The 16,994-nt window shown below is 44.5% G+C and overlaps 1 protein-coding gene across 2 annotated transcripts in view; it reads left to right on the top strand.

Moving 5' to 3' along the window:
- The window catches only part of LOC106572010 (ras-specific guanine nucleotide-releasing factor RalGPS1), a 284,633-nt gene that overhangs the window by 260,659 nt on the left and 6,980 nt on the right, over positions 1-16,994 (top strand). Inside the window, exons 12-19 of one of the 2 annotated variants that reach the window (XM_014145707.3) lie at positions 8,834-8,963; positions 9,791-9,939; positions 11,140-11,188; positions 11,913-11,993; positions 13,939-14,044; positions 14,505-14,597; positions 15,062-15,167; positions 16,722-16,813. In XM_014145707.3, the coding sequence (XP_014001182.1) occupies positions 8,834-8,963; positions 9,791-9,939; positions 11,140-11,188; positions 11,913-11,993; positions 13,939-14,044; positions 14,505-14,597; positions 15,062-15,167; positions 16,722-16,813 (806 nt within the window). The remainder of the gene's footprint in view (positions 1-8,833; positions 8,964-9,790; positions 9,940-11,139; positions 11,189-11,912; positions 11,994-13,938; positions 14,045-14,504; positions 14,598-15,061; positions 15,168-16,721; positions 16,814-16,994) is intronic. The other variant, XM_014145728.3, reaches the window with a different exon arrangement.

The raw sequence follows: 16,994 nt of genomic DNA on the forward strand, positions 1-16,994 counted from the left end.
GGTTATGGGTTCCCCCATCGAGGAAGGGTTATGGGTTCCCCCATCGAGGAAGGGTTATGGGTTCCCCCATCGAGGAAGGGTTATGGGTTCCCCCATCGAGGAAGGGTTATGGGTTCCCCCATCGAGGAAGGGTTATGGGTTCCCCCATCGAGGAAGGGTTATGGGTTTCCCATCGAGGAAGGGTTATGGGTTTCCCATCGAGGAAGGGTTATGGGTTTCCCATCGAGGAAGGGTTATGGGTTCCCCCATCGAGGAAGGGTTATGGGTTTCCCCATCGAGGAAGGGTTATGGGTTTCCCCATCGAGGAAGGGTTATGGCTTTCCCATCGAGGAAGGGTTATGGGTTTCCCATCGAGGAAGCCACTAGGTGACATCAGAAGGAGCCATATGATCATTTCATGATGGTGGTAATACTAGCCATCACATGGACTAGGGATATATCCTCTACTGTCCCCTGATTTTAGTTTGGGATTACATAACATGTCAGAGAAAGTCTCTGGTTCTTGGGCCAGGTCTCCATTTTGTCAGCACGCCCATTACACCAACAGCATACAAGCCCTGCACGCCCAGAGCCAATGGGATGAGGTATAGCGTTACTCAATCGCTCCGTACACAACAAGGGCAAAACAACATGACAGAATCCAGAAGACACCGCTGCACGCACACACACACACACACACACACACTCACACACTCACAAAAACATATACTCACATTGGACAAAGTATCTCGTGATTATCCAAAATAACATACAGCACACATTGTTGAAATCATTTAAAACTAGCTTAGTTTATATAACGCATGCCAGCTGTTACATGGCATGAAACCCACAGAACATCACATCTTCCTATCAGCAACAACTGTACACACACAAACACACAGAGAGACAGCAACAACTGTACACACACACACACACACACACACACACACACATAGAGACTCGTACAAATACCCCTAAAACATGAGCAAACACACATGCTTTGAATATACCAAACAGACACTCACACAGAATGTAATATATTGAACATTCTAGTAACTGGCCCACACTCACAGAGTGTAATATATTGAACATTCTAGTAACTGGCCCACACTCAGAGTGTGTTATATTGAACACTCCACTAACTGGCCCTCACACAGTGTATTATGTTGAACACTCCACTAACTGGCCCTCACACAGTGTATTATGTTGAACACTCCACTAATAGTCCCTCACACAGAGTGTAATATATTGAACACTCCACTAACTGGCCCTCACACAGTGTATTATGTTGAACACTCCACTAACTGGCCCTCACACAGTGTATTATGTTGAACACTCCGCTCACTGGCCCTCACACAGTGTATTATGTTGAACACTCCGCTCACTGGCCCTCACACAGTGTATTATGTTGAACACTCCGCTCACTGGCCCTCACACAGTGTGTTATATTGAACACTCCACTAACTGGCCCTCATTGTGTCTTCTACTGAAGCTGTGTTTCCAGTGAACGTCCTCTAATAAGAAACAGACATCGGACGTATTTGGAGACGAGAGTCTCAGCCAAGGCCTAAGCACATGCCTCTCATTAACACAATGCTGCAGCCAGTTAGCCTCCACCACAAGGGGAAAACATTTGAGGGACACACGTGAAGTCCACATAGTCCCCTTGGGTCTGCCTATAACCAGCTGACCGTCCAGACCGACTACGGTCCCCATGCGGCCACAGTAGAGTTTACGAGTTGGAGCCGGGTACACGTGGCAAGGCATGCCTTCAGGATAACTTGTTAGACTGAGCGCTGCCCACACAGAAGCAGCTCTTCAAGTCTTAATTTGGGCAGTTGTAGGAAGTAGATTGCTCCATTATGTGGAATCTGTATTTATTGTCGGATCCTTACTTTATGTACCGTAGGCTGCTACTTCTGTAAGTGAATCTTTACTTCGACCTGGTGTCCCTGATTTCATATAATTTCACAAAGGTTGCCTTGACTTTTTCCCACAGTTTGTTACATTTCAGCCTTATTCTAAAATGGATTCATTTAAAAAAATATATATATATTCACACAATACCCCATAATGACAGTGAAAACAGGTTTTTAGAGATTTTTGCAAATGTATTAAAAATTAAAAAAACATACCTTATTTACATAAGTATTCAGACCCTTTGCTATGAGACTCAAAATTGAGCTCAGGTGCATCCTGTTTCCATTGATCATCCTTGAGATGTTTCTACAACTTGATTGGAGTCCACCTGTGGTAAATTCAATTGATTGGACATGATTTGGAAAGGCACACTCCTGTCTATATATACGGTAGAGTTGACAGTGTATGTCAGAGCAAAACCAAGCCATGAGGTCGAAAGAATTGTCCGTAGAGATCCGAGACAGGTTTGTTCGAGGCACAGATCTAGGGCAGGGTACCAAAACATGTCTGCAGTATTTCAAATCCCCAACACAGTGGCCTCCATCATTCTAAAATGGAAGATGTTTGGAACCACAAAGACTCTTCCTAGACCCGGCCAAACTGAGCAATCGGGGGAGAAGTGCCTTGGTCAGGGAGGTGACCAAGAACCTGATGGTCACTCTGACAGAGCTCCAGAGTTCCTGTGTGGAGATGGGAGAACCTTCCAGAAGGACAACCATCTCTGCAGCACTCTACCATAAAGGCCTGATTGGTGGAGTGGCTAGACGGAAGCCACTCCTCAGTAAAAGGCACATGACAGCCCGCTTGGAGTTGCCAAAAAGCATGTAAAGGACTCTGACTATGAGGAACAAGATTCTCTGGTCTGATGAAACCAAGATTGAACTCTTTGGCCTGAATGTCAAGCGTCATGTCTGGAGGAAACCTGGCACCATCCCTATGGTGCAGCATGGTGGTGGCAGCATCATGCTGTGGGGATGTTTTTCAGAGGCAGGGAGACTAGTCAGGATTGAAGCAAAGATGAACAGAGCAAAGTACAGATAGATCCTTGATGAAAACCTACTCCAGAGCTCTCAGGACCTCAGAATGGGGTGAAGGTTCACCTTCAAACAGGACAACGACCCTAAGCACACAGCCAAGACAACGCAGGAGTGGCTTTGGGACAAGTCTCTGAATGTCCTTGAGTGGCCCAGCCAGAGCCCAGACTTGAACACGATCGAACATCTCTGGAGAGACCTGAAAATAGCTGTGCAGCAACGCTCCCCATCTAACCTGACAGAGCTTGAGAGGATCTGCAGAGAAGAATGGGAGAAACTCCCCAAATACAGGTGTGCCAAGCTTGTAGTGTCATACCCAAGAAGACTCAATGCTGTAATCGCTGCCAAAGGTGCTTCAACAAAGTACTGAGTAAAGGGTCTGAATGTAAATGTGATATTTCAGTTTTTATTTTTAATAAATTAGCAAAAATGTCAAACTGTTTTTGCTTTGTCATAATGGGGTATTGTGTGTAGATTGATTGAGGGGGAAAAAACTATTTAATCAAGTTTAGAATAAGGCTGTAACATAACAAAATGTGGAAAAAGTCGAGGGGTCTGAATACCTACCGAAGGTGCTGTACATGACACTACAACATTAATTCTATGGCAGCCATGTTAGTGCGCCCCATGGGCAATGTTGACAAATATAAGTTAAAAATCCATTTCAGAATTTTGAACAATTCTATGTACAAGATTCTAAATTCTCGTCATGAATGGATCAATAGAATGCTGTAACGCAACATTCTAAAAGTTGTTCCAACTCTCAAAATATATGGCTCTGGCTCCATGTTACACACCTGGGTCTGACTATACATTAGCCAGCATCCAGAGTCAATTATTCAACTTAGAGCACTTGTAAAGTTAATTGTGGCAGCTGAATAGGCTGTATCCCAAGGGGATGACGTAGCAGTACCACAACCACAAGGGTAGTTTATTCCATGTATTCCTATAAGGCTAACCCTTACTTCATTATGGGGCAGTTATCTCTGTGTAGCCATACACCCTTTACTTGAAGTCTTACATTGGCCATATGACCAGCAGGAGAACGGTATTGTCTATAGCAGGAGAATAGTGTGGTTGTGACTGATTTCGAACGCGTTCTACCGATTTTGCAGGAACATACTTCCAACATGAAAGACTAGCTAAGTGGGGTACGTTAACAAGTGTTCCAACATGCCTTGATGGGATGTGTTATAGAACCGCCAAACGGGCGCAATTACACCCCCCCCCCCCCCCCCTTTCATCTTTTACTGTGCAGCAATGACCAAGCAGCCATCAGGGATTACCATGTCATACACATGTTCAGTAGTTTATACAGTATTCTACTTAATGATGAAATTACTCCTGCCATATTACGTATTTCATGAAGAATTTCTTAGACCAGTACCTGATTCACACTCCCGTTCAGACCAGTACCTGATTCACACTCCCGTTCAGACCAGTACCTGATTCACACTCCCGTTCAGACCAGTACCTGATTCACACTCCCGTTCAGACCAGTACCTGATTCACACTCCCGTTCAGACCAGTACCTGATTCACACTCCCGTTCAGACCAGTACCTGATTCACACTCCCGTTCAGACCAGTACCTGATTCACACTCCCGTTCAGACCAGTACCTGATTCACACTCCCGTTCAGACCAGTACCTGATTCACACTCCCCGTTCAGACCAGTACCTGATTCACACTCCCCGTTCAGACCAGTATCTGATTCACACTCCCCGTTCAGACCAGTATCTGATTCACACTCCCGTTCAGACCAGTATCTGATTCACACTCCCGTTCAGACCAGTACCTGATTCACACTCCCAGACTGTGCTGGGGTTTATTCATTTGGCTCTAATACCAAGTTCAGCTGCAGGTACTTTGTCAAGACCAGTTAGTCTTTAAAAAGGAGATATAATGGGCCACACATGGGGAGCATTTAGCTGTGGGTCGGGAAGTATTTATTGACAAACAGAGCGTGGGATAGCAGGAAGGCTTTCATTTGTTGCTGCAGTTTGTTTACCATGGAATGTCATCAGAACCAGTAGGAGAAGTAGCGAGATGAGATTTACCATGGAAACATCAGTAGGAGACGTAGCGAGATGAGATTTACCATGGAATGTCATCAGAACCAGTAGGAGAAGTAGCGAGATGAGATTTACCATGAAAACATCATCAGAACCAGTAGGAGAAGTAGCGAGATGAGATTTACCATGGAATGTCATCAGAACCAGTAGGAGAAGTAGGAGAAGTAGCGAGATGAGATTTACCATGAAAACATCATTAGAACCAGTAGGAGAAGTAGCGAGATGTGATTTACCATGGAAACATCAGTAGGAGAAGTAGGAGAAGTAGCGAGATGAGATTTACCATGGAAACATCATTAGGAGAAGTAGCGAGATGAGATTTACCATGGAAACATCATTAGAACCAGTAGGAGAAGTAGCGAGATGTGATTTACCATGAAAACATCATTAGAACCAGTAGGAGAAGTAGCGAGATGTGATTTACCATGGAAACATCAGTAGGAGAAGTAGGAGAAGTAGCGAGATGAGATTTACCATGGAAACATCATTAGGAGAAGTAGCGAGATGTGATTTACCATGGAAACATCAGTAGGAGAAGTAGGAGAAGTAGCGAGATGAGATTTACCATGGAAACATCATTAGGAGAAGTAGCGAGATGAGATTTACCATGGAAACATCATTAGAACCAGTAGGAGAAGTAGCGAGATGTGATTTACCATGGAAACATCATTAGAACCAGTAGGAGACGTAGCGAGATGAGATTTACCATGGAAACATCATTAGGGGAAGTAGCGAGATGAGATTTACCATGGAAACATCATTAGGAGAAGTAGCGAGATGAGATTTACCATGGAAACATCAGTAGGAGACGTAGCGAGATGAGATTTACCATGGAAACATCAGTAGGAGACGTAGCGAGATGAGATTTACCATGAAAACGTCATTAGAACCAGTAGGAGAAGTAGCGAGATGAGATTTACCATGGAAACATCATTAGGGGAAGTAGCGAGATGAGATTTACCATGGAAACATCAGTAGGAGACGTAGCGAGATGAGATTTACCATGGAAACATCAGTAGGAGACGTAGCGAGATGAGATTTACCATGGAAACATCAGTAGGAGACGTAGCGAGATGAGATTTACCATGGAAACATCAGTAGGAGACGTAGCGAGATGAGATTTACCATGAAAACATCATGAGAACCAGTAGGAGAAGTAGCGAGATGAGATTTACCATGGAAACATCAGTAGGAGACGTAGCGAGATGAGATTTACCATGAAAACATCATTAGAACCAGTAGGAGAAGTAGCGAGATGAGATTTACCATGGAAACATCATTAGGAGAAGTAGCGAGATGAGATTTACCATGGAAACATCATTAGAACCAGTAGGAGACGTAGCGAGATGAGATTTACCATGGAAACATCAGTAGAACCAGTAGGAGACGTAGCGAGATGAGATTTACCATGGAAACATCAGTAGGAGACGTAGCGAGATGAGATTTACCATGGAAACATCATTAGGAGAAGTAGCGAGATGAGATTTACCATGGAAACATCATTAGGAGAAGTAGCGAGATGAGATTTACCATGGAAACATCAGTAGGAGACGTAGCGAGATGAGATTTACCATGGAAACATCAGTAGGAGACGTAGCGAGATGAGATTTACCATGAAAACATCATGAGAACCAGTAGGAGAAGTAGCGAGATGAGATTTACCATGGAAACATCAGTAGGAGACGTAGCGAGATGAGATTTACCATGAAAACATCATTAGAACCAGTAGGAGAAGTAGCGAGATGAGATTTACCATGGAAACATCATTAGGAGAAGTAGCGAGATGAGATTTACCATGGAAACATCATTAGAACCAGTAGGAGACGTAGCGAGATGAGATTTACCATGGAAACATCAGTAGAACCAGTAGGAGACGTAGCGAGATGAGATTTACCATGGAAACATCAGTAGGAGAAGTAGGAGAAGTAGCGAGATGAGATTTACCATGGAAACATCATTAGGAGAAGTAGCGAGATGAGATTTACCATGGAAACATCATTAGAACCAGTAGGAGAAGTAGCGAGATGAGATTTACCATGGAAACATCATTAGAACCAGTAGGAGAAGTAGCGAGATGAGATTTACCATGGAAACATCAGTAGAACCAGTAGGAGACGTAGCGAGATGAGACGCCCTCGACTGTCCCGTGTGGCTCAGTTGGTAGAGCATGGTGTTTGCAACGCCAGGGTTGTGGGTTCGATTCCCACGGGGGACCAGTACGGGGAAAAAAATATATGAAATGTACCGTAATTTCTGGACTATTGAGCGCACCTGAATATAAGCCGCACCCACTGAATTAAAAAAAATATATATATATTTTGAACATAAATAAGCCGCATATGTCTATAAGCCGCAGGTGCCTACCGGTACATTGAAACAAATGAACTTTACACAGGCTTTAGCGAAACACGGCTTGTAACAAAAAAATTGAAAGCGGGAAAAATCCATATATTAGCCGCGTCATTGTTTAAGCCGCGAGGTTCAAAGCCTGGGAAAAAAGTTGCGGCTTATAGTCCGGAAATTACGGTATGCATTCACTACTGTAAGTCGCTCTGGATAAGAGCGTCTGCTAAATGACGTAAATGTAAATGTAAAAATGTATTCTGCATGGTGGTAAACCCAGAACCCTTCTCTACATGAACACGGGCCATTCACGTTTCACTATGACAGCCTGTGTCTTGACCTCTTTACTCCTCCAGACAGACTGATTGGCCAGAGACATATATATATGGCTCTGTGATTGGTCATTTTGTTTTTCTCTCGTCTTTGCGTGAGACATGGCCTATCCCCAAGTCTAGGGCCTGGACTCGAGACCAAAGTGGGCCGTGAAGTCGACACTGACCCCTCCAGAGTTTGGGGTCACTGAAAATCACAACGAATTGGAAGAAGTCCGTTCTTTTAAGGATGGTTTCACTTCACTCATTGACTTTGAACCATGTTCTCGTATATTAAGTTCCAACAGCATATATTGTTGGCCGTTTTATCGTCCTTGTTTTGTAAATGCAAAACAGGCTCAAGTGTGTTTGGAGGTCTCTCAGACTGCAGTGCTGAGTTTAATCTGGTGATTTCATGACTAATTGAATGGCCCCCAGTGGGCTTTTAGTGTGCGAAGCACCACACAAAGGGAGAACTGAGACTTGAGTCATAGGTTCCACAGGCAGAGAAGGCACATGGCAACACCATATGCCATCGCCAAGCCCGCAAGTCTAGCGAGAGTGAAAACGTGGATAGGCTGATTTATACAGCTGTATCATACATGGAAGGATACTACACTCATCACATGTGGATAGAGGCTAATGAAAACAGCAAACATGTCTATGTGCTCAAACTACAACCCACTGACCCCACCTAGTGGGCAGACTCTGAATAACGTCAGCGCACTGGACTACAGTAGTTCAATCTAAAGATACAGTCTTCAAAATGGTTTGCATGCACCCACAGATGATGTGGCCTTAGTCTTCTACCACATACAGCCATCAATCATTTCATAAATTGAATTAATTTACTAGATTCCAGGGTCAGAAGGTCAAATGGCAAGGGTTTCTGAGATTGTTGTCTGTTCTTTGAACTGAGAGCAGAGTGCCCAACATCCGGTGGTGTTATTGTTTATAAAGGTGTTTCTGTCCCATGTCTCAGGTTCAGTGGGGGGGGGGGGGTATGGATAGTGTTAGCTCGAGAACCATTCCTTGTTTTTATCTCTGGGCGTATTAGCGGATAACAGCTGATTTGCCAAAAGTGGGGCCAAGCGTTGTGCTTAATGACCAATGGTGGCGACTTGAGGGATTCTGACTTGTAATTCTGACTTGTCATTTTGCTCCTCCTCTCAGGTCCGTCTGATGTGTCTGCCTCTGTGAGGTACAACTACCGGCGACCCACCTGTCCCGACGCCTCGGTGATGGTGCACATGCCCACCCCTCCCCCCTCTCGCCACAGGAAGAGCCACAGCCTGGGCAACAAGTGAGTGTCTGTGTACAGTACTTGTGTTTCAGTTCACTGAATATAATAAGATATCGTAGTACGTCTCCAATAGAGTGCAATGATTTACCCCTCCCTCTGTTACTCTCCCTCTGTTACTCTCCCTCACTCTCCCTCTGTTACTCTCCCTCACTCTCCCTCTGTTACTCTCCCTCTGTTACTCTCCCTCACTCTCCCTCTGTTACTCTCTCTCTCTCCCTCTGTTACTCTCCCTCTGTTACTCTCCCTCTGTTACTCTCCCTCACTCTCCCTCTGTTACTCTCTCTCTCTCCCTCTGTAACTCTCCCTCTGTTACTCTCCCTCACTCTCCCTCTGTTACTCTCCCTCTGTTACTCTCCCTCTCTCTCCCTCTGTTACTCTCCCTCTGTTACTCTCCCTCACTCTCCCTCTGTTACTCTCCCTCTGTTACTCTCCCTCACTCTCCCTCTGTTACTCTCCCTCACTCTCCCTCTGTTACTCTCCCTCTGTTACTCTCCCTCTCTCTCCCTCTGTTACTCTCCCTCTGTTACTCTCCCTCACTCTCCCTCTGTTACTCTCCCTCTGTTACTCTCCCTCACTCTCCCTCTGTTACTCTCCCTCACTCTCCCTCTGTTACTCTCCCTCTGTTACTCTCCCTCTCTCTCCCTCTGTTACTCTCCCTCTGTTACTCTCCCTCACTCTCCCTCTGTTACTCTCCCTCTCTCTCCCTCTGTTACTCTCTCTCTCTCCCTCTGTTACTCTCTCTGTTACTCTCCCTCTCCCATTGTTACTCTCCCTCTCTCTCCACTCTCTCTCCCTGTCTCCCCCTGACTCTCTCCACCTCCCCCTAGTATGATGGCGTACGGCATGGTGGAGAGTAAGAGCGCCACATTCCCCATTGAGAAGCCACGCCACCTGCTGGATGACAGCTTCCTGGAGTCCCAGAGCCCAGCTCGAAATGACCCACACAGCATGGCCGTATCTAACGGCATGTCTTTAGGTACCCCCCCCCCCCCCCCCCCCCCATACAACCTCAATACCACATGTTGAAAGATGTCCACAAAGCCTCACTTTTTAATTGTTTTTCTTGAAGTCTTGTCTGCAACATCTATTTTATAGTCTATGCCTCCATAGTAGGGTATGCAGTCACCGAGTTAAATCTATATTTCCACATTAAATTGTATTTCATGTTTTTGTTACTTCAGCTTTTTCTTCTAGGTCTATCTTTTGGATCAAATTTCCCTCTTGGGGGGGGGAAGAATCTGATGCAAACTTTGTATTGATGCAAACACTTAGTTTAATGTGATGGTGGTTCACTCCAAAGTCGAAGTTTGTCCAACATTTCCAAAACTCTAATGGGTCTTATCAAGACCAAAACCAGTGGAAACAATAGACCCTATGTCTGGTTTATAGAAATATGTGTTTATACCGCACAAGATCAAACACTACAGCAGAGTCACATGTGAAAGAATGAGTACTAGTATCATCATGTGGATCCCGAGTGGCGCAGCGGTCTAAGCCACTGCATCTCAGCGCAAGAGCAGTCACTGCAGTCCCTGGTTCGAATCCCGGCGCACAATTGATCCAGCGTCGTCCGGGTTTGGCCGGGGTAGGCCGTCATTGTAAATAAGAATTTGTTCTTCACTGAGTTGCCTAGTTAAATAAAGGTTACATAAAGTTAATTTTATGAACAATAATGTGGTCCATATACTAAAATGTCCTTTGAAGATGTTGCCAGGTTTGTAGACATCCACACACCTCCGTGTTAGCAAAGCTCACGTGTACCCGGTGCTGTTCATGTCGACCCTACTGTGGTGCCGGCCATGTCGATCCTACCGCGGTGCCGGCCATGTCGACCCTACCGCGGTGCCGGCCATGTCGACCCTACGGCGGTGCTGGGCCATGTCGACCCTACGGCGGTGCTGGCCATGTCGTCCCTACTGCTCTCTCACCATACAGGCTTCCTCTTGCACCCCTGCTGCAGACGCTTCCCAATTTTTACTGTTCGCTCGGGTTCGTCATCAACCGTGCGTAGTTCACGGCAGTGTGGACTCATCTGAAAATGTCTGACAAACATTGATTTTGGAGTGAACTTTCACTTTAAGCTGTGTAATGCTCAGAATTCGAGTATTGGGTAGTCTGAGGCTGCCAGTTAGTAGTGTCTGTCCATGACAGCAGTATTTCCCTGTCTCCTCTGTAGGCAGCAGTGAAAGCTCATTCGGCGAGGAACTCTCGCCAGGGATGGAAAGGTTGGTACCATCTGACGTTTTTTAACATGGCAACCCAACCCAGCGCTTAACCTTCCCCGTTTTTTTGTTTTATCACTTTGAAATGGGTCTCTATTTGCACACTATTAGTGAATGACACTAGTCATAGATAAGCAGACATACTTACAATGTATTGATGGGCTGTTTTGCGTAATACTTTCCGAGTTGAACTGTACCTCCTTGAATGATTTACTAATAGTGTTTACGTAGTTGCTCATGTTTATCATCTCAAAGGGATTACAAGCCTCATACTAACATTCTACCCTGTTTTGAAATTGTTGCAAATGAGTGTCTAAGCGTGTCAAATCGACCTGACTGCATAAAACTCACTAAAGAACAATATCATTGCTCTAAAGGGTCCCAGCGTTGAGTGTCGACCAACGTTCTCATGTTATCTCGGTTTCCATGTCCGGCAAGAAGTGCGATTAATCTCACCCGATTTCTCCTCTTTAAATTCCAATCACTGAATGAATCAGACCTGGGTCAAATACACTGTACTTCATTTAGCTTGAAGTTTGTGCTTTGGGGACTATTTAATTGGGTTCATTGCGTAAATATTTTACGTATGTATTTGTCCCAGGTCTGGTTTAAACATCAGAACTATTAGGTACACTTGTGAAAAAGGGGGGGGGGGGGGGTATTGTAAACCAAATAGCAGTGACCTTCCTGGCAACTCAGACTGACTGTTGACAATGTGCAAACACAGGGGACGCATGTATGCCACACTGGGCCCCAACTGGAAGGTCCCTCTACGTAATTCACCCCGGAGCCGCAGCTATGTTTACAGGTACAGTGGTGGTGGTGGTGGTGGTGGTGGTGGTGGTGGGTTATGTCACATGTTCTAAGGTCATAGGTCATTCATCTCTGGGAAAAGAAGGGTGGGGGTCACGCTGTCACCTCTTGTCACTGCATGCAGCGTCCGTCTCACTCAATCTCTTCACACTGTTGGTGGAAGTTGCCCCTAACCCCTGGTCTACGGTCAGTTTCTTCACAGTTTTGGTGGGTTTAATGGTTAAAGGGGAAGTTCAGTATTTTACAATTTGATGTTAGATGGTTTCCTCACCCTGCTGGTAGTTTATGGGCCAGGAGAAACTGGAATCCATGGTCCGGTTTAACTTTAAACAGCACAACAAACTTTGGCCACTGCTAGCTTAAAAATGTATGGGCATGACAGGGATATGTGGAGCATATTAAGAAATTAGTTTGCCTTTCTTTTTTTACATACTCCGCATGGTTTTAAGATGGCGCAGGCTGAAGTTTGTAGTGGCTGTTTAAAGAAAAACAAACTACGGATTACATTTTCTCTTTGCGCATAGACACATTTTAGGGTGAAGAACTATCTCAGCGTTATATTGTAAAATACTGAACTTCCCCTTTAAGGTTGGGGTTTCAGGGGTTGTGGTTTGGGAAAGATGTAGTGAGCTTGGAGTAGGGGAAACTTCTACCCGGGGCATCCTTCCTTCTCTGTATATCACGGTCACAGCCTTTTGAGTCCCTCGTCTCCACACTCCAGGGGTAAGGGACAAAGGACTTGGACAAATGCTACATAGTTCCTTGACTCTGTATTTTGGGATGGTGTTTTTGATTTCCTTTACTTTGGGGCCCGTTGACCCTAAGCTGTTTGTTTGTCATTTGGGAGGGTGTTTCACTGAGAATTTAAATGAGAACCATTTTGGCGAGAGGAGTGTACAGGATGCTTCTTCAGGGTTCTCATGGAAATGTTCTACTGTAATTTATACTTTATACCAAGGCACTCATTGACGGAGACTGGGCCAAATCCTAACTTTTTAACACATGTGCATATGTACGACTCTTCCACTGATATCGATGCACACGGTTTACACAAAACCTTGAAGGTATGCGCATATTATCTCAAGATCGCTTTTGTCCCACTGTTCCAATGTCAACTCTCTGCTACAGAGGGATCAGAATGTGATCTGAACGTGGTCAAGATCAGGCTAACGTTTATCGTCATCAGCTTGTCCCCTTTTGGTTGGCATGGCGATCCCATGCTTCACCCTCTTCCATGCTCCCTAGAAAGTCTGAATAGCTAAATCGCCTATAAACAGTGGGCAAAATTGGTTGGAATTACATCATTCCTGTTGTATACTGATTATATAAGGAAGGTCTCATTTTGGAACTTGTATAACAACACGTCTTAAACTCGTTATTTGGTTGTTATCTGACCAGATATCTAAAATATCAAAGGTTTTCCCTGATGCTTTGATAATGTAATGAAGACACCTTTTCTTGTCTTAATCTGGTTCCCTGACCACTCTACAACCAGAAAACCCGTTTTTTACAACATAACAATGACGTAATTATGACGGTCCCGGCCTAATTTTTGCCCGCTGGGTACCCACTGTTCTCTCCTCTCCTGGACTGGTTTATTGAGACTGAGGGTTTCAAATAGCCCTTCCTTTGGTCGTGGAACTTAGTAAAAAGCATGCAAGCCCCAATTCACATCCCGTTATCACACAACACCACATCTGATCATTTTGAGGAGCTCTGCCAAAGAGACGAGGGGTGTCAGAGACCTATACCCTTTTCACACTATCGCGTTCTGGTTATATGGTTCCTTCCAGTACAGTTCCAGCGACTATGATGGATGCAAAACCGGGGCCGGCTTGGTTCAGTAGTGTGAAAAGGGTACTAGAGAAGCCACAGTCTCTTCTACTGCTGTTCATACAACTTTGGTTTTGAACCTTTCCCCATCCTCATCCCTCCCCCAGCCCCTCAGGTGCCAACCCGTGCCATGGGTGCAGCGAGGTGGGAAGTGTTACTATCGAGGGGCCCCTTCGGAGGAAGACCCTGCTGAAAGAGGGCCGAAAACCCAAGGTAAGGAGGGATGTGTCCTCTGTCTGACTCCTGGTCCAAGGTAAGGAGGGATGTGTCCTCTGTCTGACTCCTGGTCCAAGGTAAGGAGGGATGTGTCCTCTGTCTGACTCCTGGTCCAAGGTAAGGAGGGATGTGTCCTCTGTCTGACTCCTGGTCCAAGGTAAGGAGGGATTTGTTTTCTGTCTGACTCCTGGTCCAAGTTTTTGCTTCTCCAGTGTTTTCTTACCCACTCGTTCCTCCTTTTCTCTGTAATTGAACATTTTCTTACTGTTATGCGATACTATAGTGATCAAGGAACAAGTTGTTCATTGTAAGTTATTCTTATAGTCAACACTGTCTGTGTGTGTGTGTGTGTGTGTGTGTGTGTGTGTGTGTGTGTGTGTGTGTGTGTGTGTGTGTGTGTGTGTGTGTGTGTGTGTGTGTGTGTGTGTGTGTGTGTGTGTGTGCGTGCTCGCTCCAGTTGTCATCGTGGACACGCTTTTGGATCACTCTCTCTGGTTCGACGCTGACGTTCTACGGGGCCAAAGCCTTGAGGGCCTCCGAGAGGAAGCATGTGAGTGAGACCATTGGTGTATTCACTAGGAAGCAAACGGACGGAACAGGGAGGGACAAAGTTGAACTTGTCCAATAAGAAACATCAGTTTTTGTTGCCCAACGTTTTCAGTTGCAAAATGTTTTGCTACAGTTTGCTACGGATGTGCACTAATGAATACACTCCTGAAGAACCTGTCTACTGCAGGTTTTTTCTCTCAACACAAACTAAATAGTGGTCTTAAAAGTCACAATGTTCAGTTTACTAGAAATAAATGTAGGGAAAACAATGTTCAGTTTACTAGAAAGAAATGTAGGGAAACAATTGATGAGTAGCAAATAAATAAATGTGAGTAAAAGTGGAGAAAGACATTTGGATCAACAACCAAACAAACGGCGTCCTGTAGAGGCAGAAGGCTGTGTTGTTTTCATTACACACTTCCGATGCCGTTCATCTTATCCAGTGTGGTCACATCTTCCCTGCAGTACAAATCTTCAGCCTGTAAGAAGGTTTGTGTAACGGGCTGGATGGTGGTCCTGCCTGACGACCCGGCTAGACCGAACATCTTCCACCTTAACGACCCGGATAAAGGTGAGCCTTGCAGAAAATTTTTTTGAATGTTGTACAGGAGAAATTGTATTAGTATAAAATATATTTTCCCCAAAAAATTTGGCAGACAATATACAGTAGCTCAGTATTTGGTATTATTTATTTTATACTTGTCTTTAACAAGGGATCCAATAATTCTGGATGTGACTGTATATTCATATATTTGTTGATCCCAGGACATATTGCTGGATGTCTGAGGCATATAAGGTTTGGTTTTCTAGCGCACATTTGCGAAATGACGCCTGTGTCAGAGGAGCGCCGAAGCGAAGGACCCTGTCACTGCAAATTAACGAGGGTGGAGCGTGCACACCTGTTTCTAAACGAGTCTCCAATCCAGACCTGTCTGTGAACATGAACTGTACAGTAGTTTGTCCATGGTTTTGTCGGTATGGGCGAGGGTAAAGATAGTCCTAATGGTTGAGGTACTTTTATTTTGCTCACCAAACCACCATTGATTTTTGTCACTCGGGGACAACTTTGTCTCTTCAGTTGAGGTTTGTGTGCCAGTAGCTAGGTTTCCATCCAATTGGCAACAGATTTTCATGTGAATATTCTAAAATATACATTAAATAAAAATTTGCATTTTCCCACCAGAGATGTTTCCATCAAATTGACTTGTTGCAGATAAAATGACGTAGTGCAAATAAAAATATCTTCTGCGGGTAAATTCCCATGTACCGAGTACATATACAAGTTAAATGGGTTTTCAACTCTACTGATGCTTTTCTCACAACAATAAAAATATTTCGTTATATTGCGAATGTGACCACTCTGGTCTTGGTACGTGCTGTCTAGCTAACAGCTTGCAGATACAGTGCGGATATAGCCTGCATCAGGGACTCCCAAATTTTTCACTCAGGGCCCCCCCCCTTCCTGCATTGGGGAATATCCCTCAGGCCCTTCCTTAGCTGACATTGGCTAGTTGATCTGGACATTTCTGACAAGTTATAAATATCTCTCCTAAGGCAGGGTTTCACAAATTCGGTCCTGCATCGATGATCATGTCACCAGAATTAGACCTTTGATATTTATTGGAAAGGAGCAACAAGCTCATCACAGTGCACTTTGATCACCCTGTTAAGTTCATCATCAGTTATTTCATCTATAGCCTAATAAACTGCATGCTTTCCCCAACGAGTAATAGTAGGGAGGACCACACATGTCATTGCGTGACTTCAAATTTATTTCAATAATAATGGTTATTATATCAATATTTGCGCATTGAAAGCGTTTCCACTGAGATTTCTCGCCTAATTAATTTTACAGACACAAAAAAAAGATCCCACCTTGTCGAGCGTATTTTATTTCGTCGACAAATGTTCTGTTTTCATCAGGCCTATCATGACATGTTGTTTCATCTGACATGTACCTCACTCGATTAAAAAGGTTGGATGGAAACCTGGTAACTGCTGGATTCCCAAAGAACCAAGGAGGGAGGAGAAGGGGGGTTATTCGGTCTGACCTTAACTATCTCATGCAAATGGTTAAGTTGTTTTAGGTCAAACTCCAAAGCCCTCTTGTCTTGTTGCTTCACAGGTAATGTTTACAAGTTCCAGACAGGATCCAGATTCTCTGCTATCATCTGGCACAAAAACCTGGAGGAGGCTTGCAGGAGCTGTAGACCTCAGGTAATGTTGTTTTTCTAATCGATTCCAATTATTTATTTATTTTTAAATATATACACAGACACAACATCAATTCAATGATAGTACATGCATTTTTTTTTTAAATGATCGAGGATGACACCAAAAATTAAATGACTGAAGATATTTTTTCTTTCAATCTCTTGGGGAAAATGTGCCATTTCAT

Source organism: Salmo salar, chromosome 01, assembly GCF_965601325.2.
Source record: "Salmo salar chromosome 01, fSalSal1, whole genome shotgun sequence".
Classification (NCBI taxonomy): Eukaryota; Metazoa; Chordata; class Actinopteri; order Salmoniformes; family Salmonidae; genus Salmo; species Salmo salar.